The sequence below is a fragment of the Mus musculus genome, chromosome 6 (genome assembly GCF_000001635.26).
Source record: "Mus musculus strain C57BL/6J chromosome 6, GRCm38.p6 C57BL/6J".
Classification (NCBI taxonomy): domain Eukaryota; kingdom Metazoa; phylum Chordata; class Mammalia; order Rodentia; family Muridae; genus Mus; species Mus musculus.
Genome location: NC_000072.6, coordinates 67,453,149 through 67,477,829, shown reverse-complemented (window position 1 = coordinate 67,477,829; position 24,681 = coordinate 67,453,149). Strand labels below are relative to the sequence as shown.

General features: G+C 38.3%; 1 protein-coding gene across 1 annotated transcript in view; it reads left to right on the top strand.

Annotated features, from left to right (window-relative positions):
* The window catches only part of Il23r (interleukin 23 receptor), a 68,924-nt gene that overhangs the window by 14,026 nt on the left and 30,217 nt on the right, over positions 1 to 24,681 (top strand). Inside the window, exons 5-6 of the mRNA NM_144548.1 lie at positions 3,873 to 4,033; positions 11,410 to 11,555. Of these exons, the coding sequence (NP_653131.2) occupies positions 3,873 to 4,033; positions 11,410 to 11,555 (307 nt within the window). The remainder of the gene's footprint in view (positions 1 to 3,872; positions 4,034 to 11,409; positions 11,556 to 24,681) is intronic.

Below are 24,681 nucleotides of genomic sequence, written 5' to 3'. Positions count from 1 at the left end.
AAGGCTATTAGAATATTATGTTGCACCCAAAATTAACTGTGTAAGTTGATGTGATTGATCTTATACCAAAGCCTGATTTATATAAGAGTAAAAAGATTAATAAAGCAATAACAGTCATGTACAGAGTAGTATATACAATTCATTTTCAGGTTATTTTTGTACAAATCTAGAAAATTATGTTGGATGTGTTCTAATAGAAAAGATTAATGTTATAACTATTGAACATAGATATTCCAAAATTTTGCGGAAAAATCTAAAATCTAACACTTCTGGTCCTGAATACATGGGATAAGAAGTTAAACTTTAGATTAAACTCTGGCAAACCCAACCTGTATTTTGAATTGATGGAGTCCAGATCAATGTAATTGCATCATATCTTAAAGAAAATGCAATGGGGCCGGAAAGGTAGCTCAGCAGTTAAATTATTCCAGAATACTCAAAGTTGATTCTTAGAAGCCATGTCGAATGGCTTGTAAATGTCTGTAAATTCAGATCTCTATGGGCACATGCACACACATACCCACATGAACGCACACATAGTAAATACTATGTAATAGAAATAAATTCTTTTTTTGTTTGGTTTTTTTGTTGTTGTTGTTTTGTTTTTTTGAGACAGAGTTTCTCTGTGTAGCCCTGGCTGTCCTGGAACTCACTCTGTAGACCAGGCTGGCCTCAAACTCAGAAATCTGCCTGCCTCTGTCTCCCAAGTGCTGGGATCAAAGGCATGGGCCACCACCACCCAGCTAATAAATTCTTTAAGAAGAAATAAGCATTGGAAAATTATAGAAAATTGATGTTTTCTTCTAACCAATTCAATGTGCATTTTCCAGTAAGCACAAACACATATATAATCATCTTCTATCTCATGAGAAATACAGTAGTGATTTGGAAAAAAAAATGTTTAAGAAAAGCCTGCCCCTCTGACAAACTGCCCAAGGGCCTTTTTCCTCCAAGAAAAAGTTGAGTTACACTAAATGCAGAGGGCAAGGTGGCAAGCATGCAGCAGGCGAAAAGTCTGTGCAGACCTGGCCTCTTAGAGTATTTCTATTTAGCCAAACAGCAAGAGATCAGCATAGGCAAAGTTTCACTTCCAGCTCATGGGCTTCTTTCTAGGCTCCAGTAAGACCACACTGACTGTAAAAGCCTGTCACTCTGGCCCACCTGCTTGTTCAGTAGAAGAGAGGCAATCTTTCAAGGGTAGGGCCTTGTCAAACAGAACTGAGTCTGTTGATTCAAGAACTCTCTTCCTCCCTGCCCCCACCACACAGAGTTTTGTGTTGTTTTGCTGCCTATCACAGGTGCTGTTGGAAAAGAGATTGACCTCTGTTACTAAGATCTATTTACTGTTGTCTCCGATGTCTTTAGCAGACCCTTATACATAGGCATTTTATCTGTGAAACTCAGTAGTGTCGCAGGGTGCCTTCTACTTGTTAGTAGTTTTTGAAAAGAAATGAATGAATGGAGTCCTCAGGATCCCCCAGCAGTTGGAAATCCTTGTCTCCTCCAATCCTGACAACCCGAGTTTGACTCCTGAGAACCACACGGTGGAAGGAGAGAACCGAAGTCCAAAGTTGTCCTCTGACCACCATATCTCGGTATTTGTACCTGAGAGTATACACGTATGCTAAACAAATAACAAACAAAAAACAATTTCAACAAGTTGTAGGACATGTAATGAATGAATGATAGGCCTCCATTCTACCAGCCAAGCCAATTTAGCAAATAATTATTTCCTGTTTCAGGACTTCCAGGCATATGGTAAACCCTAGAAACCAAAGGAGGAGAAAGATATTAGCAAGTCCGACAAGCTCATAATCATTTGGCATCCAATAGCTCCTCTTAGACGTCCAAGGTGAATATAAACCAACACCAGGCTCTGCTCCCAACTTGCTTCCAGCAGGCTGTTAGGCTTGGAGACAAGCATTTTTAACTGTTGAGCCCTATCTTGTAACCTGCAGCTCTCCTCACGCTGTTTGGGTCACATCCTTAGTAACCCATGTATTTATCCTTATAAGACTTGAGGTCTCAGTATGTGTGGTAAGAAAATTAGCCACAAACCAGTTAAGAATGTGAATGTGGTTTTCTCTAACTGGAAAATAGTCAAAAGTGTCCCACTTAACACTTACGCTTACCACTAAGCATAGCTGCAGCTGTCTTGCTTTCATGGTTGAATTCTTATTTAACACAGGTTAGCCTATTTTCCAATGAGCTCTCTATTGATATTCTTATGACTCCTCTTCTTTCAGAAAGAATATAAGTCACCTATGTAAATATATAAACCCAAGACATAATTTAACTTCAGATACAAACTATATATACACAATGGCAGTCCCCAGCACTTAGGAGGCCAAAGCAGGGGGATTAAGAGTTCAAAGCTAGCCTGAGATACAGTCTTAATTTTTAAATTTCATTTATATTCATAAAAGTGACATTAGAAGTCCCTTTTTACTTCCTATAACTTAACGAATCCTCTATTAGGCACTAAGCCATCTATCTACTCCTGGCTTTTTCTTGCCATGCATCTACTTTCATTCATGATCACAGTGATGCCATCTTTCCTATTTCACCGATGAATAAATTGAAGGGTGTCAAGGCTAAGTAAATTGTCTCAGTCTCATAATGTATAAAAGGTCCTAGCCAGGAGCTGAGCCTCTGTCTGTCTCTAAGGCCCATGCTTTATATACTTAGCCAACATGATAGATAGTTCTTACCTCTTCCCACCCACATGGTGCTCTGGATGCCTTTGCTGCTGGTGAAAGGCAAGAGGTAGTGCGGGACAGCACTGGCACTTAAGGCCTAAGTTACTAGAGATACATTATTTGGCCCCTTCACCCGTAGCATGTCCCCAGTGACTGTTAGTCTGAGAGAGCCTTCCAATGGCAAAACATTTCTGTGGTATTTTAATTCATGAAAGTGTTTTTGTTTGTTTGGATTTTTTTTTTTTTTTTTTGGTTAGAGCCTAAGGCTAGTTTCTCATATCTATGTTCATGTAGCATGTCATTTGCATCAAATTCTGATTGTCATATTTGTGTCTCTGAGAGCCCGTCACATGGATCAAGTTCTGATTCTTGCTAAGGTTTTATGAAGCTGCAGAAACTCGGCAGTTGCTAAACAGGCAAGCAGTAATAAGGAACCTAGAATGTAACCCTAAGCATGAAACAGCTGTAACTTTAACTCTTCCTTATGATCGCATGAAAGCAGTCTCCTGGAAGAAAAGCAGGTGATGGTGTTAGATTTAAGAAAAAAATAAAAAAATCTGGCCGGTGGTTGCCTCAACACTGAAGCTCAAACACCATAATTTACAGTAAAGTGAAGGTGCAGGTAACCCCCCCCTAACACCCATCCCCTGTGAAGGGTAATGTGCAGATCTCTGGAGTGTTTCTTTTTCTCAGAATAAGAATTTCGGGGCTAGAATGTGACTCAGTTAATAGAAGACTGTCTGGCATGCACAAGTCCCAGGTTCAACTGCCAACGCTGAATAAACTGGGTGCCGGAACACATTCCTGTAATATAACACTCAGGAGAATCGGGAGTTGAGGGTCATCCTCAATGGTGTCGGGAGTTTAAAAGCCAGCGGGAGCTACAGGAAACCCTGTCTCGGGAAAGGAAAAAGCCAGGCATAGTACCACACTCTTCTAATCCCAGAATTTAGGAGGCAGAACCAAGCAGATCTCTGTGAGTTTGAGGCCAGCACCTGCCTCATTTGAATTTGCTTTTAAAACTTCAGATTAAATTAAGTTTGGTTTTTTTTTTTTTCTAGTAACAGGTCAAGTCCTAAAATCAGGTGAAAACCATAGCATTCAAAGTTTCTGGAGCAAGGAAACAAAGTAAATATAACCTGTGGTTGGTTTGTTTGTTTGTTTGTTTAATAGTTTGGAGACAGAAGAAGAACAACAATATCTTGCCTCAAGCTATGTTAAGATCTCCACTGACTCACTGCAAGGCAGCAGGAAGTATTTGGTATGGGTCCAAGCTGTCAATTCCCTAGGCATGGAGAACTCACAACAACTACACGTCCATCTGGATGATATAGGTAAGAAGTGAGAGGTGCTATGTGTCTTTTACTACGAACAACTAATTTGCATTGATGGCATCACACAGTCTACATTTGAACAAAGGACACCTAGAGTTCTTGCAGATTATAAGCAATCATTTTTTCCGTTATTCTGCCATGAGGGGCAGCTCTACCTTTAGATATTATTTCTGTCTTATCTCTAGATGGTTGTGATTTTACAATTTCTCTTAGAACTTTGCTCCCAAAAGCCAGAGACTAAGAGAGACACGAAATCTACCTTAAAATAACTTGTCACCTTTCAGGAGCAGATAGGAAGAAACAAGGATTGTGCTCAGATATGATGAATCTTCTGTTGTAAAAGGCATGGCATGTGAAAAGATTGTCGGGGAGGGTTGTTTTCAAGTACATAGAGATTGCTCAGAATTGTAAAGACATGACTAACTTCATCAACCAGAAAAGTGTTGGCATGTTTTGCTTGAGATATTTTAGAGCCTGCCTTTTAAAGCTTATAATATTAAGTATTTCTACTAAGGTAATCTACACTATTCTTTTTAGTTTTATCTCTGATATGTTTTATAATGCACCAGCATGATGCAGCAGGAGGGGGTGCTTTCCTTCCCCCCAAGGTACCAACTATACATCGGGTCTAGTATACAATGAAGTCTGTGGCATGAGGAGGGGGCGTGGGAAAGAAAGGGGATAGAGAGGTACAGAAAGAAAGAGTTAAGAGAAAGAAGAGGCCAGCTAAGCAGGAACACGTGGGGAGAGGTTCCTCAGTCTCAAAGAATGAAGCCAGCGAAGTCAATATGCAGAGAGACTGAGAGAGAGCGGAGAGAGGGAAGGTAGAGAGATTGGGGCAGAGGTGGGGGCAGAGAGGGGACCGGAAACCGAGGACAGAGATGCAGAGAGTAGGTAATTGTTTGCTTAAAGACGCCAGGACTTGGGTTTGAGGTGCGTATTTCACATATCAAAGCAGACCTGGCCTCCTAGTTCTCCCAGCATCCCTCAGTCCTTACCTGGCATACCTGGTCTCCAACCCTGAATTTTCCAGCTCAGGGGCTGGGCTGCCCTTCGTCCAGAGGCTCTTCCCTATATAATCCACACATTTTACGTGATTGCACGCTCTCTCTCTCTATCCCTCCTTCCCTCCCTCTTTCCTCCTCCTCCTCCTTCCCCTCCCCCTCCTCCTCCTCTTCCTCTTCTCTGTCTGAGCGCCCCTTCTCCCCACCTCTTACTTGGGGCCAGTGAACTCTTCCTCCCCCCCGCCCCGCCCCCCAGCAGCTTCCCAATAAATCTGCCTAAATATGTTCTAATCTGCCTTGAAATGGCTCATTTCACCAGCGGAGAAATAACCTATATCAGTAACCAAAATGTCTGACATTATATTTGGAAGAGCTTGTGGGGAAAGGGCACCCCAGCCTCTTGGCTGGAACGTTCAGAGTAGGGGCAGGGTATGCCAACCATACCTTATTATAGGTAGAGACTGAGGGATGTTCGTAGAACCTGGAGGCCAGGTCAGCTTTGATATGTTAAATAAGCACCGCAGCCCAGTGCTCTGGGTTTGAAACTTAACAGGCACGAGGATGACAAGGTGGTGTGGAGCGAGGAGGGATTGCTGGTGGCAAGCTTGTCACAAGCCACTGTGGTTACTTCGGGTCCACATAATATGTCATGTGGAGCACAGGGGGAATCAGAGACATTCACAAGGGTGGATAGCTTCTGCCCCCATAGCTGGAGCCCATAACAGTGGGCAAGAGGAGGAAGCTGGAGATAGGCATAAGGTCAGAAATCTCTGAATTTACAGGTGTGAAAGGATTGCAAAGGGTGGGGAGCATGGGTTGCCACACAGACAGAGGACAAATGTTGCTGCCAGGGAAGCCCAAGGAGAGTGCAGGCACCGAAGCCTATGATCTCACAGGTAGGGTCTTTCTTTACTAACTTGGGTTCTCTCTCTCTTTCTCTCTCTCTCTCTCTCTCTCTCTCTCTCTCTCTCTCTCTCTCTCTCTCTCTCTCTCTCTCTCTCTCTCTCTTTCTCCTCATACAATAAGAGATTCCTTTAATTTATTACTACTGCTTTTCTCATTTCTATCCCTTTCATTTCTGCCCTGATCTTTGACTAAAACGAGTGCAGTAAAGACACCAAAATAGCCACCCCATGGGTGAAAAGGGAAAGGTTTATTCCGAACCACAAAGACTTTAGGGAAAGCAAAGAGAAACAAGGTTGGGGGACAGGGAAACATTTCCAGGGTTTTAAGGGGACAGGTACCTGGGAGGAGGGGAGCCTGTGAGCTGGGTGGAGGGCTTTGACTCTTATAATTGGTACTTGTGAGTGGAAATTGAAGAGGTTGAAGCTAGCAGAGACCTTAATATGCTAATAGGCACCACAGGCATATGTTAATGACAGAGCCAGAGATAAGGAGAACAGTGCCTTTAGCAGATAGAGACTATTTTCACAAGTCCCCAGGGAATGCTGGCTTTTGTCTAAATGCCAGACTTTGATAAAGGGGGTTTCTTGTGATCAAACAATTTTAATTATTGTTTTCCATCTATTACTTTGAGGTTTGGCTTGTGTTTTCAGGGCTCCATGGTGCTTCATTAAGCTATTTATCTGAGAATTCATTAGAGGTGATTATTGTGGGATTTATAATTTCTGATGAAGACATGGTGTATTGTTCTTCATGTTTCTTTATATCTTGGGACTTGAGCACCTGGTGTAAGCAATTATTTGGACCTTTTGTCATCTTTGGCTTTTAATGAAAATGTTTGCAGTGTTCAAAACTGCATACAGGCTTCACCACTTTCTCTGTTAGTATTCAAGGAACCAGCCTCAGTCTTCAAGTACTCTTTTGAGAGTAAAATACTATTTGCAATAACAATCACTAAGTCTTCTATAAACATATAGTAATAGTTAAATATCAAAAGAAATCATACCCTTAAACCTCAATCATTTTAAGAAATACAGGAACATTGATAGTAGGGTATGCATTACAGAATTAATTACTTCGTGAATGTCTGCAAATAAAAAAGCAGAGTGAGTCTAGTGATCGGTATTCCGAGAGAGAAAAGCACCAAGGGGGAACTAAATAGACAAGGTGGATAGTAGAAAAAAAGTGGAAGAGGCAGTTCTTTTTTTAAAAAAGATTATATGTATGTATATATATATATATATATATATATATATATATATATATATATATATATGTGTGTGTGTGTGTGTGTGTGTGTGTGTGTGTGTGTGTGTGTGCGTGTGTGTGCGTGTGTGTGTATGTGTGTGTGTGTGTTATATTTATTTATATACATATTTATGTATGTGTGTGTGTGTACATTGTAGCTGTGTTCTGGTGGTGAGCCACCATGTGGTTGCTGGGATTAGAACTCAGTACCTCTGGAAGATCAGTCAGTGCCATCTCTCTAGCCTGAGGCAGTTCTTACTAAGGGCAAAATGAAAGAAAGAGGAAAACACTTACAACCAGAGAGAGACGGGGACAGGGACGGGGATGGGGACGGGGACGGGGACTGGGACGGGGACGGAGACGGAGAAGACCAATACATAGAGGCTCTGCAATAACCAACCTGTAATCTTTAGAAAAGCCTATCAGAGGGAACTGTAAAAGGAAAAACTAAAAGAAAAATGAAAGAAAAACATTCAAGGGAGAGAGACTATTTCTAGATACTAAATAAAGCAAGAGCATTTGAAAAGGAATGTGATGGTTTGAGTGAGAAATCTCCCCCATAGGCTCAAATATTTGGATTCTTAGTCCCCAGTCAGTAGTCCTATCAGTATTTGAATACTTGGTCCCCAGTCAGTGGTGCTATTTGGGGCAGTGACACAGCCTTCCTGGGGGAAGTATATCACTTTGTGCAGGCTTTGAGAATTTGTAGTTCCATCCCACATCCAGTTTGCTCTCTCCTCCTCAAATTTGTGGCTGAAGATGTGACCTCTCAGCTTACTGTTCTGACCACCTGATGCCAGGCCTTCCTGACATTACAGACTCTCCCTCTGGAACCATAATCCCCAGTAAGCTTTCTTCTATAAACTGTCTCAATCATGCTATCTGGATAGAAAGTAGAGTTTGAATGCAGTCTCTCCTGCTGGCTAGAGAGACTTTTACAGAATTCCTTCCCAAGCTTCCAGATTCTGTTACAGTCCTAGGCATGGATTAGGTCCCAAATACTGGTCACACCTTTGTGTAATTCCCCAAAAATTCACTTGGGAAATCTGGTCTAGACCTTGGCTATATTTCCTGAATTGGGGCATGCTGTTGTTGTGGAAACTGTGTTCTCCTGCAGACTCGGTCTCTATTTCCACATCACTGAATACTGTGGGGTTCTGATGCAAAGTCTCTTCTCTGCAATCTAGAAGTTTTCTGCTGGCCAGGTTTCAGCACATAGCCCTCAAGCACTAGTTGTAAGCTTTCTGAGAGTCCAATATTATACATAGTCTTTTATTTAATCTTCATGCTAATTCCATTTTGTAAAAGATTATAATTTATACAGAGAGAACCTGAGGATTGGGACATTACAAAATTTAAGATTATAGAAAGAAGTATCTTCCAAGTATATAACCAATATATACAATGTATACAGAATATACAATATTTTGTAAATTTACATTTTGAGGTAAGATACAGTAAATATAATCTTTTCTTAAATATGTTCCTTTAGGGGCTGGAGAGATGACTCAGTGATTGAGAGTGCATAGGGTTCTTACAGAGGATCCAAGTTCAATCCCTAGCACCCACTCTGGGAAGTCACAATCAGCTGTAACAGTTTATCATGTTCAGTGTTATTTCAACAGGATTCCTCTAAAGAACAAAAGTATAATTAGTAACAGTTTTACTGTTATTTTAATTATTATCTCAATATCATCATCTCCGTTTATAATATGTGCTATATTCTAGAAACTTAGCACACATCTTATTTAATTTTGAAAACAATCATACATGGTACCATGTACTGTATTAGTTACTCTTTTATTGCTGTAGTAAGGCACCATGACCAAGGCAACTTAGAATAGAAAGAGTTTTATTAGACTTACGGCCCCGGACTCTTAGACTCTATGATAGCAGAATGAGGGCATGGGGCAGGCAGCAGGAACAGCAGCTGAGAGCTTACATTTTGATCCACAAATAGACAGCAGCAAGGGATAAGTTGAAACTGAAAAGGCAAAAGTCTTTGGAAACCTCAAAGCCTTCCCTAGTAACACACTTCCTCCAATAAGTCCGCATCCCCAATCTTCTCTAAATATCAACCAACTAGAGGCCAGTACTTGGGACGTCTCATCCAAATCATCACAGGTACCATTTGCATTTCACAAAAACCTAAGCATACATTGGCTTCCTAAGAATAATTGTTTTTTGCAAAAGCTCCTGATAATCTAAACAATGAGCTAAGGGACACTTCAAGAATGGGTTGATATATTCAGACTTAGCAGTGCAATGTGAACATATATGCCATTGTAAACCGTATATAAATTAAAAGACGATGAGGCAAGAAGTTTCAAATGCAAAATGAGGATGACCATACAAATCATTTTGAACTAATTACCTTTGCCTATGGGGTTTAATAAAAAAGGTGTTATCAACGCAAACAAGCTAGACAGCTGATATATATTGCACAATCATTTTTTGTGGGACATTAAGGTTCAGGCAGAGTATGTTGTGACCTGTTTGTTATCATACACATGACCATGAATTTCTTTTCTTGTTTATCCTCACTCCCATCTTTATTTACTTATTTTTTATTAAGATGGAAACACAGTTATTATATTTTGATTTTGATAATCAGGGTTCAGGTTATAGGGCTCAGAATGCTTAACGGTGCTATTCTGAATGACCAAGCCAAACTCAAGTGGGAAACAGAAAGAAGAATATAATTTATAGCCTTGATAGTACTTAAAATGGTTTTAAGTGGTCTTAGAGCCCTGAGAGTCTACTTTCTTTACTCCAGAAAAATTTGGAAACTGATTACTATTAAAACAAACCTTATACTAAAAAGTGGCCAACAAATTTGTAATATAAGTGATATAAATCACCTACGGTGAGCTCTGCAATGAAACTAAGTTTGCGTTGATACTTATGCTATTTAGTTCTATATAAGACTATACTGCATAAAGCATATCTTTACTTTTATGATTCTCTATAAACTATGTACCTGTGTATATAATTTTAGATAATTACTAATAAAACAATAGCTTCTCAAAGTATATCCTGTGAAGTTAAAAATGAATAAATTCCTAAAGGATATTAAATTGTAGCAACAGTTCCTGGTGCCTAGATGCAGGCTTTTGAGTTGATAATGTATCTAACAAAGACTAATGTTTTCATCTTTACATTGCACATATAGAAGTAATGAAAATTATCAGTAATATAATGTGTGCCGATAAATTTACAAGTGTTTGTATAGTTTATTAATGTAAATATTTCTCATAAAACAATGACCATTAATGTCCCACAAACAATGACTGTGCAATATATATCTATCAGCTGTTTAGCAATGTTTGGGTTGATAACACCTTTTTTATTATACCCCATAGGCAAAGGAATTAGTTCAAACTTTGCATGGTGACCCATGAGGACACACAACAATTTGCATACTCTCAGGGGATTTATTTGTGGCAATGGAGAACAAAATAAGTTAGCAGCAGATGTAATATCCTTATTTTATTATTATCCAGATGTCTATTTCCTTATTACACAATAGGAAAAAAATATTACTGTAAAAGATATATTTAACAGCTTATTAAGTGAGATTATCTGAAGCAGACACTGATGCAGTGTCACTTGTAACTGTGACAAAACACCTAAGATATTCAACTTGTAAGAGGAAGGATTCAAACTAACTTGACATTGTGGTATTAGCAGCCCATTATTGGTTGGTCCCATCACTTTGGGCCCATGCCATGAAAGCATATAATGGCAAAATACATGGTGGAAGAGGCTGCTCATTTTATAATTACTAGCAAACAGAGAGAGGAGGGGCCAGAGTACCAAATATGCCCTTTTAAGTCACATGCCTCTTATGACCTAAGACTTCCTATTAGACTATTCATCTTAATGTTCCCACCATCTTCCTGTGGTGCCAAGCTGGATACTAAGCCTTTAACACATGGGCCATTGGGAACATTTAAAATCCAAGCCATGAACGAAAATAATCTTAATCCTTAATCTCTTTCTTATACTCCAAGTAATGAGGCTATAGGCTCAAGTTTCACTAGACCTATAAGAAGTACTTCTCTTTTACATAATTCATCAGAAAATAAGACAAGATTCAGCAGTTGTTACTTAGATGGGCTATTGTACTTTGAGTTTTGATAGTTCTATATGTTAATGAAAAGGTCTCAATTTCGCCCTGAGGAAGTTTTTTAACTGCTGGTATTTTGTTTCTTTTTCTAGTGATACCTTCTGCGTCCATCATTTCCAGGGCTGAGACTACAAACGATACTGTACCCAAGACCATAGTTTACTGGAAAAGCAAAACTATGATTGAGAAAGTATTCTGTGAGATGAGATACAAAACAACAACAAACCAAACGTGGAGTGTAAGCTAAGTTTTCATTATTCCTTAGCATATGTGTGTGGTTTACAGAAAAGCCAGTCAGCGGTATTCAGGCTGGACTTAGGCAGGACCTGCCTCTCACACACTTAACTGATGGGATAATTGAACCACTGTAGCCTCCGTGATTACTGTATGCTTCTGAATGGGGTTATTCTGAAATTATCTTCTGCCTTCTGGAAATTGCTAAGTAGGCTGAATTTGCAATTAACGGGATCAATTTTGTTTTCTTGTGATTGTCTCTTAGGATGAAATTTACATCTGCATTCATAAATATAAAACTCAAGCATTCTATGCTGAAATTTGACAGGATGGTGGGTGGATTCTCTCAGATAGACTTAGAGAAAGAGATCAGGTTTTAAAATGAAAATGTATAATTCAGGAGCTGAAGCAGTGACTCAATTATTAAAGACAAGGTTACTCTTGAAGAAGACCATAATTTGGCCCCCAACATGCATATTGGGTAGCTTACCATCCTCTTTTGGCCTCCACAGGCATCTGAACACGTATGCATATACACACAGACAAACATAGACATAATTAAAAATAAACCCTTAAATAGTGTACAAACTCTAAGATTTATTTCTAGAGTAAGCTTTAATCTGAGATAACATTAAGATAGAAGTGAATTTCTGAACAAACTAACTGTACTTAAATACCAAGACTAAATTATCAAATATCTTAGGAGAAGCACAGCTTGCAATCAGTTTGGTTGCAAACAGTTTGGTTTGCAATCAAAGCTTTTAGGGTACAAACCTGGACCCTGGTAGCCCCAACAAGCTAAGCTTGGTCACTTGTCTCTACAACACACTAATTAAAGAGGCAAGTGAAAGTGGGCATGTGGGCATGGGAAAAACAGAGGAGAGCCCCATTGAGTGTGACCACAAAAGGGAAAAACCAAAACCAAACTAAAACAAACAAGTAAAGCATTCAAAGGAGGCAAGCATGCTTATCCAGGCCTTGTCTAGGTGTGAACTCATTAATTACCATCTAAGCTCTTTTCCTCCAAGGTGGTCTCACAATGTACTTATTAAGGTGTACCCCTCAGGAGATTGCCTCTGCTCCCAGCTGAGCCCTGCCCTTTACTGAGACCCTGCTTTCTATGGGTGACAGACTTGTTCTGGGTAGCCCTGCTGTTTCTAAAGTCCAGTGTTATCGGAGAGGAAACAAGGACAGCAACTTGTCTCTGTGCCTTCATTCAAACTTCAGGAGACAAATGGGCAATGAAAGTGAGGGATGATCTTTCTCCTGCTTCTAATTACCTTGTAGACCCAAATCAGGAGTCAGTGCTTTTTAGTCAAACAGACTCTATGAGTCTGTTTGAGGCTCATTAACAAAAATCACATCACAGGGCAATACCTATAAGTAATAAGCACATTAATTGGAATTAGTCTGACCTAGGAAATGGTTCCAGTTTGACTACATTTGAAAAATGTCATTTTACTATTCTAAAATATAATAAGCTTCCATATAAGCCAGATAACTGAAGACTACGTGGATGTCTGTAAGTTATAACCACATTATCAATGACTTAGAACAGGTTTTCTGTCCTCTGGTTGAAATATTCATTCTCTGGCCCCACCTAGTACCTATGAGATTGGAGGGTAGATAGTGGCTTTAAAGTTTAAGTATTACTGTACAGCCTAGACTAGCCTGGCACTTTTAACCCTTTCTGTCTCTAGTTCTCAAACATGGACATTACACGTTTATACTAGCATGCCTACCTTTCCAAAAAAAATAAATAAATAAATAAATCCTGTACATTTACTTATTGGATAGCAGAGTGCATGCTCTAGAGAGCACACATCCGGGAAAGAGGACAAACACAGGAATCTACTCTCTCCTTCCAATATGTAGGCCAGAAGTCATCAGACCTAGTGATATACATGCACCCTTATCTGCTGCACCATCTTCTTGGCCTTAATCTCTCTTCTCAAAATGATCTCTATCAGATGTTAAAAATGCACAGTACTCAGAAAGCCACCCATTTGGGAACTCAGAGGACTAATTTATTCTGAAGCCATTTTAAGTAACAACAGCCCAAGAACAGATTTAGGTTACCCCAAATTCCATATTCCATTGTGGAGACAGTTTCATGAAGTTTTATTGTTTGAGAGAAAAAAGGAAAATTATAAATCAAAGCAAGTTTAAAATATATTGTGGTGAAACTTTTCTATATGCCTGAGATGTTTTCTAAGCTTTTGGGTTGGTGGAAGCCAGTGGTTTGCTAAGTTAACAGATTCCAAGAAGTTTTGTGGTTGGTGGTTATGGTTTATTTTGTTTTTTGTTTGTTTGTTTTTTCTTTTTCTTTTATCTGTTAGTCACAGTTGTTAGTTCTGACACAGAGATGTGCAAGGGACAGCTGTTCCAACTAGAACTAACCCAAGATAATTAGCTTCTGGACCTGCAGCATTCCAACCTCCCCACTGTACTGCAGTTCCAATCCATCAATCAGTCAATCCATCAATCAGTCAATCCATCAATCCATCAATCAGTCAATCCATCAATCAGTCAATCCATCAATCAGTCAATCCATCAATCCATCAATCAGTCAATCCATCAATCAGTCAATCATGACATGATGTCTTTTCAGTTTCCGTTCCCAGTTTCCCCTGTTAGCCAAACATCACAATTTGGGCACTTGGTAGTATATATGTTTTATTAAATACTATAAGGTCCCTCACAGTTAAGAAGTCTTATTACTGGGATCTGATCCTGGTGAGGCTGAGTAGTGGGCAGGACAGTGGAGTAGTTGGCAAAGGACTTTAAGAAAGAAACTCTTAGGTGACATAAAAAACAATCTGATCACAATCATGATCCAGATCCGCCTTAATTTTTTACCCTCTCAGTATCTGACATACCAAGTACCTGTGACATAGGATGCTATACTTAAAGTTATCAGGAACACCATCTATTGTAATGAAAAAAGATTACAGATGAAGCATTTTAAAAGCAACCAAAATATGTTTTTTGACAAGATTAGCTATATAATTCCCTCTGTATTTGTGTCTATGAACTATCTTACTTACATTTAAATTGTTAGAAATAGGACTTAAAGAGTAAGTATGGCATTGTCCCCTTTTTATTTGCAAATTATGAATATTGCTTAATTAAATTTTAATTTTTGGCTAATTGTCCAATAGGACATTTTAGATACTAATTAAACCAAAAAAAAAAAAAATCAGTGTTTATGGTTCCATGTTGTTACTATTAGAAATGAATGTGTTTTGTATAACTTGGATAAAAAGAGTTACCCAAATATTTGTGTATCTCTAGTGAAAGTTAATGGAGTTAAATTTTAAATTGAAAATTAGGGGGTTTTTGTTGTTGTTGTTGTTGCTGTTTTATTCAAATTGCAAAGAATAAAACACTTAATCTTTTAAATATTAGTTTTGAATTGCATAAGGAATTAGAGTAAAAAAAAATCAGTTGTACAAAAAGACATGATCAAATAAAAGAAGATAGTATTTTATTTAACTTCATTAAAGCCAAGATTAGTATTATTTTATCATTTAGAAATCAGATAAAATATTAGATGTCATGAACAAAATTTTAAAATTTAATTACAAAAAAATTAATAAACATAAAAAGTGAGAATATGTTAGTAATTTGGAGGACTTGTTTGTTAGTGGCCTTGGAGTACCCAGCATTTTCAAAGTCTACATGAATGTATTGTCAGATTGAGAATGTTCACATCCTCCTAGAGTGAGTTACAATTGCATGGATACAGTCCTGATTTTTAAAAGTAGAATTGACTCTTTGGTGTGATGTCTTTTTTGTGGTTTAAGTTGGTAAAATCATCTGATCTTTTATCCTCTGAGATAGACTCTTTAACTAATTCTGAATTTTAGTTATCATAGTTGAGTACTTTACAATACTATGTGTTTTCTCTAATAGTTCAAATCTTTAAAATAAATTTAAATATTTGTTCATTAACACAGTATAAATAGTCTAAGTAGGCATCAGACCCTAAAGAGAAATATTTATAGTTAAAGCAATGACTGATTATCTAAAAATGAAAGGCTTTGTCCAGTGAGAAAATATTAAAAATATTATAATTTAATTAAAATTTAATCATAAGTTTTAAATGTATATTTAGTAAAAGGATATTAAAAACAAACCAATACTTAAGAAAACATTACTGTAGAACATCAAGTATTAAATTTAATTTATCTCAGTGTATGTAATTAACCTTAAATAATTTATAACCTTTATATTATTTTAACTTAGATACATGTTTTAATGAATGAATTAATCAGTTAGTTAATTATTAATTTATTTTTCATCGCAAGTGAAGTTTCCCCTCTCTCCTCTCCTCCCAGTCCTTCCCTTCCCACCCCTCCCCCCAACTCTCATCCACTCCTCTGTTTCTCTTCAGAAAAGAGGAGGCCTCCCATGGACATCAATGAGCCTTGGCATATCAAGTTGCAGTAAACCTAGGTTCATCTTCCCTCTTGGGGAAGTATTAAAGTATTAAACTTAATTTATCTCAGTGTATGGAATTAACCTTAAATAATTAAGAGGCTAAAGAAGGCAGCCCAAAAGGAGAAAAGGGTACCAAAGGCAGGCAACAGAGTCAGAGACAGCCCCAGCTCCCACTGTCTCATATGAAGACCAAGCCACACAACTATTACATATATGTTCAAAGGGCATAGGCCAGCCCCATGCACACTCCCTGATTGACAATTCAGTCTCTGTGGGCCTAGGTTAGTTGATTCGGTAGGTTTTCTTGTAGTATACTTGACCCCTCTGGCTCCTACAATCCTTCCTTACTCTTTTCTGGACGCGATGTCCTAAGATTGGCCTACTGTTTGACTGTGGATCTCTGCATCTGTTTCCATCGGTTGCTGGGTGGAATCTCTCTGATGATGTAAGTTATGCTAGGCTCCTGTTCCAGGTGCCAGTGTGGCCTCCAGGAAAGCAGCCAGAGTTGTGGGCCTGAATATGGAGCTGAGAAGTGACATATTTCTTTTCTTAAGCAACCTTTTACAACATACTTTAATCTTAACATCATTATTAGAAAATTTAGAAAACAATTTTTAATGTGATAATTTTAAGTGAGAGCTCCAGAGGTTGTCTCTAGAACACAGAAAACACACGGTACATTAGATATCCAACAGTTAGAGACTCAGATAAAGCACATTACTAGTTTTTGTTGTCTTAACCAAATTTAAATAAATAACTTGTTAAAGATTTAAGTTTTTAAAAGTTTTTCAGGTACCTTGAAATGCTCTCTGTTAGAAAAACCGTTTACTTTTTATTAGTGTTTATGAGGCATACAACACAATATAAAATATGACATTTACAAATTTATTATTATTTTAAGTAAAATAAAAATGAATAGTCTTTTAAAATGTATCATTATTGTGAAACGCATTAAAATGATATGTAAATTCTAATATGTTTGTGTTAGGCTCAAAATAGGTTTTTAAAATGCAAACTTAAAAAATACACATTTAAAGTTCTTCTCTTAAATAGGCCTGGCTAAAATAAGGATCTTAAAAACCCTGTTTGTTTGTTTGTTTGTTGTTTTTAAAGACACAGTAGTGACAAAAAGTGTCCTTAAAATCCTTTAAATGTTTGTATGTATTTATATACTGACATACATAACAACATATCTAAAGACACAGACATAGCTGGTGAAAAGAAGTTTGTGACTGCAGAGATGACTAATGAGAACTTCAGTACTATGGAGCAACTGGAGTGTTGCACATCCAGAGGCTAATTGCCATACTTTGGCTTGTTCTAGCCCTCGGAAACAGCCATTCCTTGCCTACCTCTGTGTCAGGAGTTTTAGTTCCGTCTTCAGGATATCAGAGTTAGCATGTTTTTATAGCAAGTCAATACAAAGACAATAAGTCATTCTCAGATTTAATTTTGTCCCTCTAGTCAGGTTGTCAGCTTTGTCTCTGCTTATCTGCTATGCTTTCCCTCATTATGGCCTCTGTGTAAGAGAAGGGGAGTTCCGATACACTCAAGGTCATTGAATCTTTTATTCCTCCCAAGTCACCATACGGATTGGGTCTAGGTTAACTCAAAACAAACAGCTAACAGTGGTACTGGCTTTTTACAATGTACTTTTTACAGGTATCTTTCAAATTATGAAGTACAAATGTGCCTTTATAGTATTGACCGTTGTAGGATGACATTTTCCTGAGGAGCTGCAATACATACACACACAAATGGGAGAGGGAATAATAGATTGATTACAGATAGATAATAGATGCTAGATAGATGATAGATAGGTAGATAGATAGATAGATAGATAGATAGATGATTGTTAGGTAGGTGATAGGTAGATGTAAATAGATAATGAATGATAACTACATAGATAATAGATAGATACATAGATAGAAGATAGATGGTACATATACAAACTATAGATGATAAATAAATATATAAATGATAGATACAAGAGAATGAGTGAGAGAGAGAGAGACAGAGACAGAGAGACAGAGACAGAGACAGACTGTTCACTCCAGAAAGAAGGGAACGCACAACAAACCAAATGAAAGATTACACCAAAGTCCAAGCCTGTGAAACAATGAATTTTTATTGGGGTTCCTAACAGGAGTATGAGTGAGGAGTTCCCCACAGGAGCAGGGATGACTCAAAAGCAGCTGCATCACCCAAAGCAACCAACATTGGTGATGACTCATTGAAAGCATACACCCTGGAGCTCTCTGCACAGCTTTCAGGTAACTCAAGTCTTCCATGTGGCACCCAGCTGCTAGAGGCCCCTCCCAATCAGTTGTTTACTCAGTTTCATACTGGGGAGGAGCCCTGAAGAATCATCCAAGTTTCTGTTCTCTTGGTCATCAAAGAGACTTTTTGTTTACCTCCTAAACTTCATGAGCCTTCCCTCTCGATGGAGGGAATTCTTCTGAGGAAACTGCTATACAACCAATATAAAAGTGCCTCTATCAGATACATAATCTCCTGTAATCCTCACAACAATGCTGTGGCAGGTAGTAGTAACTCCATTCATTATATAAGTGAAATACAGCCTGGATGAGTGAAGCCACGTGTTTACAAATTTACATAGTTAGGAATTAAGTGCCTCTCACAAACTCTATATTTCTGGTAGTGAATATTCAGAAAATGAGAACAACAGGTTTCAATACAAAGCTCACATCCCATCCCTTCTACCTAAAATAAAGCCACTAAAACAGAAAAAGGTGAATCGAATCGCCACTTCTTTCTGATTTCCCACCCATATCAAAAATAGCCAGGATGAAACTATTCTATATTTTCATCTTAGTCATGCCCCCTCGTGTGCATGAGTGGAAAAACATGGAGAGTTGAAAGGGCTTCACCTTTCACCTCAGTTCTGGGGTGACACTGCCTTCATCAAATAGAGCAGGAGGGCAGTGGCAGGCAGCTATCTAAGGAAAGCCTTGTGGCTCAGCTCACACGCTGTGGGGCAAAGCTCAGTTCTGCTTTCAAACTGTACAGCCTACAGCAGTCCCTTTCTCACTGTGCCTTATGAATCCTGAGAATAATACAGGAATATAGTGTGTTAACTTATTGTGAAGTTAGTGGATGCCATCATCTAAGGGCTTAATGATGATACATTCTGGGACATTTACCTAAGAGAATGCTAGGCCAAATGCAAAACTTAAGACAAATGGTTGTTAAAAGGGGGTAAGACAGCTCAAGAATATATGGGGTATAAACTACAACATTTCATCTCTCCACAATCAGGATACTCTGACCAGTCATGATGTAAGAATATTCTTGGATCCCAAGACTGGGTTGAGACCTATAGTGAAGATTTAGAAAGTCAGCATTAGCAATCGGAAAATAAACCAGCCACAGCCTAGTCCAAACTACAAAATAAGACCAGATCTCCAATGTTGGTTGTGTCTGTGTGAGCTATGTGAATAACATAGACACATTTGTGGCTTTCCACATTAGAATTTATTGAATAACAATAAATATACAAGTGCGCATACACTCACTTCATTGGCTTTAGTTTACCAAGTGTAAATGTCTTATCCTGACAGGAAATTGTCTCTCCCTTTGGCTATTAGAATATTGAAACAATGGTCCCCAAGATGGTAGAATCCAGCCCTACCCAGGGATCTCTTACTGGAAGAAGGAAAAGACCAGGATCCTAGTCCCTGCCAGAAAGGATATTTTGTCCTACTGAGCAGGATTTCACATCAAGTTAACAACCTGTGGGATCATTCTGAAGGACAGGCTGGAGCCTTGACAGTGGTAATGGGTGGATTACACCTTACCAGGACAACTTAGTTATGCACACCTTTTGCCCTTAATTTGAACCTAAATTTCATGTTAGAGCCCCAAAGATGTACTGGACAGCCTGTTCCCCTTTTGCGGTCACATTAAATAAATCCCCTCATCTTGCTTTTCATCATTACTTTGTCTTTTTATTGTAGGTGAGTGACAGAACATATTAGGGATAATTATTAGGCTAATTGATCCTAGCTTATTAGGGCTGCCAGCCTTATTTAGGCAATGACCTAAAAAATTTGGTAATAATTTTGGCAAGCCATGGCCACCAGGCAGAGAGAAGTAGGGCATTAAAGCCCACTCCCACAGTGACAAACCTACTCCACACCTCCAATCATGTCCCTTCCTCGGCCAAGCATATACACACCATCACAGTTCTAAAGAAATAAAGGCAATGAGTAGGAAAGTAAATGGAAAGTCACATTATAAAAGAAATCAGGTCACAATGCAGTATTGTTTTAAATTTTCCTATAACAAAATTGTTTTTCTCCATACACCCAATACCTTTAGTGAGAGAGATAAAAAAACATAAGAAAATTTTCCAGGTAAATATAGTGAAAAACTTGATTATGAGAACTTGATTTAATAAGTAAGGTAGTAAGCCTGGATGAGAAAAACGATCATAAGCAAACCACAAATAATGTAAGAATACAATGTTGCTGCTACCTGTAGCCTAAGACAGCAATGAAAGGATACAATGTTGCTACCTGTACCCTGACCAAGATAGTAATGTAAAGATACAATGTTGCTACTTGTATCCTGACCAAGACAGAAATTGGCATCATTTTATCATTTAGCGATATATCAAGCAAAATTTTAAATATTTCAAAATATAACAGGATTTAAGAAATATAAAATATGGTCCTTTCCCTCCAAACTAAAGGGAGTTTTCTTCCAAATTAATACATATTTTCATTTTTCAGAAGCTTGTTGTGCAAAGATTTTGTAATCAACGTTAGAATTTTAGTTATCATTTTCTAAAGACCCTTGTCACAATATATGTCTCCCTTAACTAGAGATAGTGCCTGTTGTTTTTACTAAACTTTTTGTAAGACACTGAGTACTTATTTTAAAAGTGACAATAGACTTTTTTTTCTAAAAGGCAGCTCTTAAAAGAAAGCCAAACACTAATTAGTTTTGACATTTCATGAGTGGAAGTTGTTTACTGAAAAAAATAGGAACAATTCTTTTTTAATAATGGAATAAATTATAATTAAATTTAAGTATTCAGTGCCTCTCTAGCAAATTGAAACTTTGCCCGATAGGAAAACACACAACATTTGGAGAAGTCTAATTATACATTTTAGATGGTTTATCTAGTTTTAAAAAAAGATAAAAGACATTAAACAGAGTCCTAGTTTTAATAGCCTTTAATTATTAAAAACAACTGAATTATAGCTGTCATCTTTTTCTTCACATTAACTACCATAACCTTTTCATAACATACTTTAACTTTTTAATTTATTATAATCTATTTTCATTTTGGAACAATTCTTTTCCTAACCATAAAAAGCCCATTTTCATATAAATTATTTCCTTTTGGCTGAAATGTTCTTTACCAAAAGTATACTTTATTATCCATAGATATTTTTATATGGTTTTTTTCTTGTTTTGTTTTATTCTTGAAAATCTAGAGAATACTTTTTTGTCAATAAAATATATTTCAAATGTCAACTCAGAGAATCATATTACATCATAGAAATTAATTATTGTCTGGTGGTTTGAATATGCTTGGCTCAAGGAATAACACCATTAGGAGGAGTGGCCTTGTTGAAGCAGGTGTGACTTTGTTGGAGGAAGTGTGTCACTGTGGTCACAGGCAATGAGACCCTCCTCCAAACCACATGGGAGTCAGTATTTTCCTAATGGTCTTCAAATGTAGATGTAGAACTCTCAGTTCTTCCCAAATCATGACTGCCTGGATGATGCCATGCTCCCACCTTGATGATAATGGACTGCACCTCTGAACCTGTCAACAGGTTGCATTGGTCATTGGTGTCTGCTCACCCTAATTAAGTAAAACCCTAACTAAGACATTATCCAAAATACATCATGATAGAACAATTATATTTTTGATGTCTATAACTATAAGATGTCTCAATCATTAAACTAAAAACTCTTTATTCCAAAAGTGTTTATGTGTATATACATATTTATGCATATACATTCATTCACATGTTTGCATCTTAAAAATCAGCCAGCCAGGCATCTGCACGGCTTTAATCCCAGCACTTGGTAGGCAGAGACAGGTGAATTTCTGAGTTCAAGACCAGCCTGGTCTACAGAGCGAGTTCCAGGACAGCCAGGGCTACCAAAAAAAAAAAATCAGCCATAAAGTATTTAAAATGTAGTGTGGCCATGGATTATAGGTCATATAAAACAGATTAAATAAAACCCTTAGAAACACATATGAAATCTGATCAACACATGACAACAAAGTAACATGTAACAAAGTATGTTTAAGCACTGAGAAGGTAAAGGGTTGAGTGACCATGTCTAAATCTTCTGTATGAAGTTTTCAAACAAGCGTGTCAGGAAAGAGGACTTCCATCCCGAGGGGTTCCCCTCTTCCACTAGTCTCCTACTTAATTTTTTTCACTTTGTATATTTTGTCAGTTGAACATAAACCAGCTTTTTCTTAAATGTAATTGAGAATGAGGTTGGTAGAAGGTAAGCTGTATGGAACAAGATAGCACTCTGTGGGTTCTAATATATTTTCTCAGGGTGAAGCATGGTCTCACTTTGGTCAGAAGTTAGCATAGAGGGAGAAATGGATTCTTCATTCCAGAAAGATTGAGAATGCACACCTGCTCTGGTCTGCAGGTGGTGGCTGGTGCATGTTATACTGGAAAAGTAGTGGTGGGTTCTGCGATGTGCAGCCCTGGAGATGGGGTGGGGCACCTATAATAATCCATACAAGAAAGGTACAGACAACCACATTAGTTAAGCCAATTAAAAGTATGTGAGTCCTTTATTAGCCAGTGACCAAGAGCAGTCTCATGCCTCAGAGTGTCTTGGTGCCAAAGTTCAGGGGTACAGCCTTTTTTAAAGGTGAAAGTCACAAAGACCATCATTTACATCAAAGTTAGATGAGAGTCAGAGTAACCTTGAAACATTCATTTCTGGCAGAATATTATAATTAATTTAGACAGAATAACCATTATTTTTTTACTTATACCTTCCGCAGTTATTTTAGTTTATGATTAAGTTTGTGTAAACATTAATTATTTTGGTTAATACATCTGGACCAATGGTGAAGGCCATGGGAATCTCAAATGCATTGCCAAGGTAAATGTGACTATTGTATGGTAGAAAGCCAAGAACTGTCTAAGAAAACACAAAATGCAGTCAGGACAAGATAGGGGTACCTTAGTCAAGCCTTAACTGCGTGAAGGGAGATAGAGAACAACTACATGGTGAGTGTGAGCACCTGGCCAAGTCTAAAAGAAATCAGGAGGCTTTTAGGAAGCTCCCAGAGGACCAAAAAGTAGCAAGCCTGAGCCACCATATGTCAGAGAGGACAGATAAAACCCAAGTATGGCACTGGAGAAGCTGGAGGGTTTGTCATCTGAGCAAAGCAGAGAGTTGGTCTAGGCAGTTGTGGAAAAGTTTCAGTCTCTAATCAGCTAGAGGAAGAGGCTTTCTGGACAGGGTGCTTTTGTGTGGAGAATATAGTAAAGAGAAGCAGAGATGAAAAAGAGATATTTTAGAGGTAGAAAAGACATTTGCTACAGGAATCTTTGAACCATTTGCCACTGTGCTGTATAAAATCTAGGTCTGTACAAATGTTTACATCAAGGGAACTATGTTTAGGCCATCGAAAGCCATTGTTTATTTTTCTGTGAAGAGATGATGTTATAAAAGAGAATTGGTCATTTGGATATGATCCCTCCCTTCCTCCCCCAACGTTAAAGCATTTTGAGAAAGGGCACCTGAAAGGAGAATCCTAGGCAGGCAAGAATAGGCAAGAATGAGCTGTATCCATTATGAGGCTTGCTGAGTGAGTCAAGCAAGTGGAGACAAGTGAGGGAAGCCTACCCACCTCTGCTTCTTGATCTCCTCCCAAAAATGTGGCCATTGACACACCCAGGAAAACAAGCTGAGTTTTGGCATCCCCAAAACTGAGTAATGGGCTCTAACCCTAGCTCAGCGGAGGCACCTGCCTTAACACTAATTTTTACTTTGTCCACAGATAGCAATGGTCCCAAAGATGAGTTTCACCAAAGGAAGATGGGGCCAGTGTAGGGTGTGGAGAAGCAGCAGTAAGGGTAGAGGGGCCAATGGGGTCCCAAAGGGCATCTGTTTCAGCTGAGCCCCCTCATGGGCTTTGGTACTATATGAAAGGTTTCAGGTTAGGAGCTCAAGGTGCACAGTGAGGGAGATGGATTGTCTGAGGAAAATTCAAAGCCATGAGGTAGTGTGCCCGTCATACATGCTTCAAAGATATGGGAAGGTTTAGAGCACAGTTTTGAGTCAATGTGTGTACTTGCCTCTAACTTCAAGCAGCAGGAGAAGAGGTCTTGTATTTGGAGGAAGGAAAGAGTGACCTTGAGGATGTGATGAGAGTAAGAACTGGGGACCCATTTAGCTAATGTGTTTCTATCACTCTTTTAAAGCAGATAAAACTCCTTGTTGATCAAGTGACTAGACTCTCTGGCTGGGTAGAGACAACACATTCCATTTGTACCTAGTCAATCACTTTGGCTACGACACTGGGTCTCATCCTTCCTATTAAGGAAAGCTGAACTCTGAAAATGCAACAGGAAGGAAATAGGAAATAGATCAGGAATATTTTCAGAGTTCACCTTTCTTCTTGAATGTTTTCTTTGCTCTCAATCACTTCACCCACGCATTCA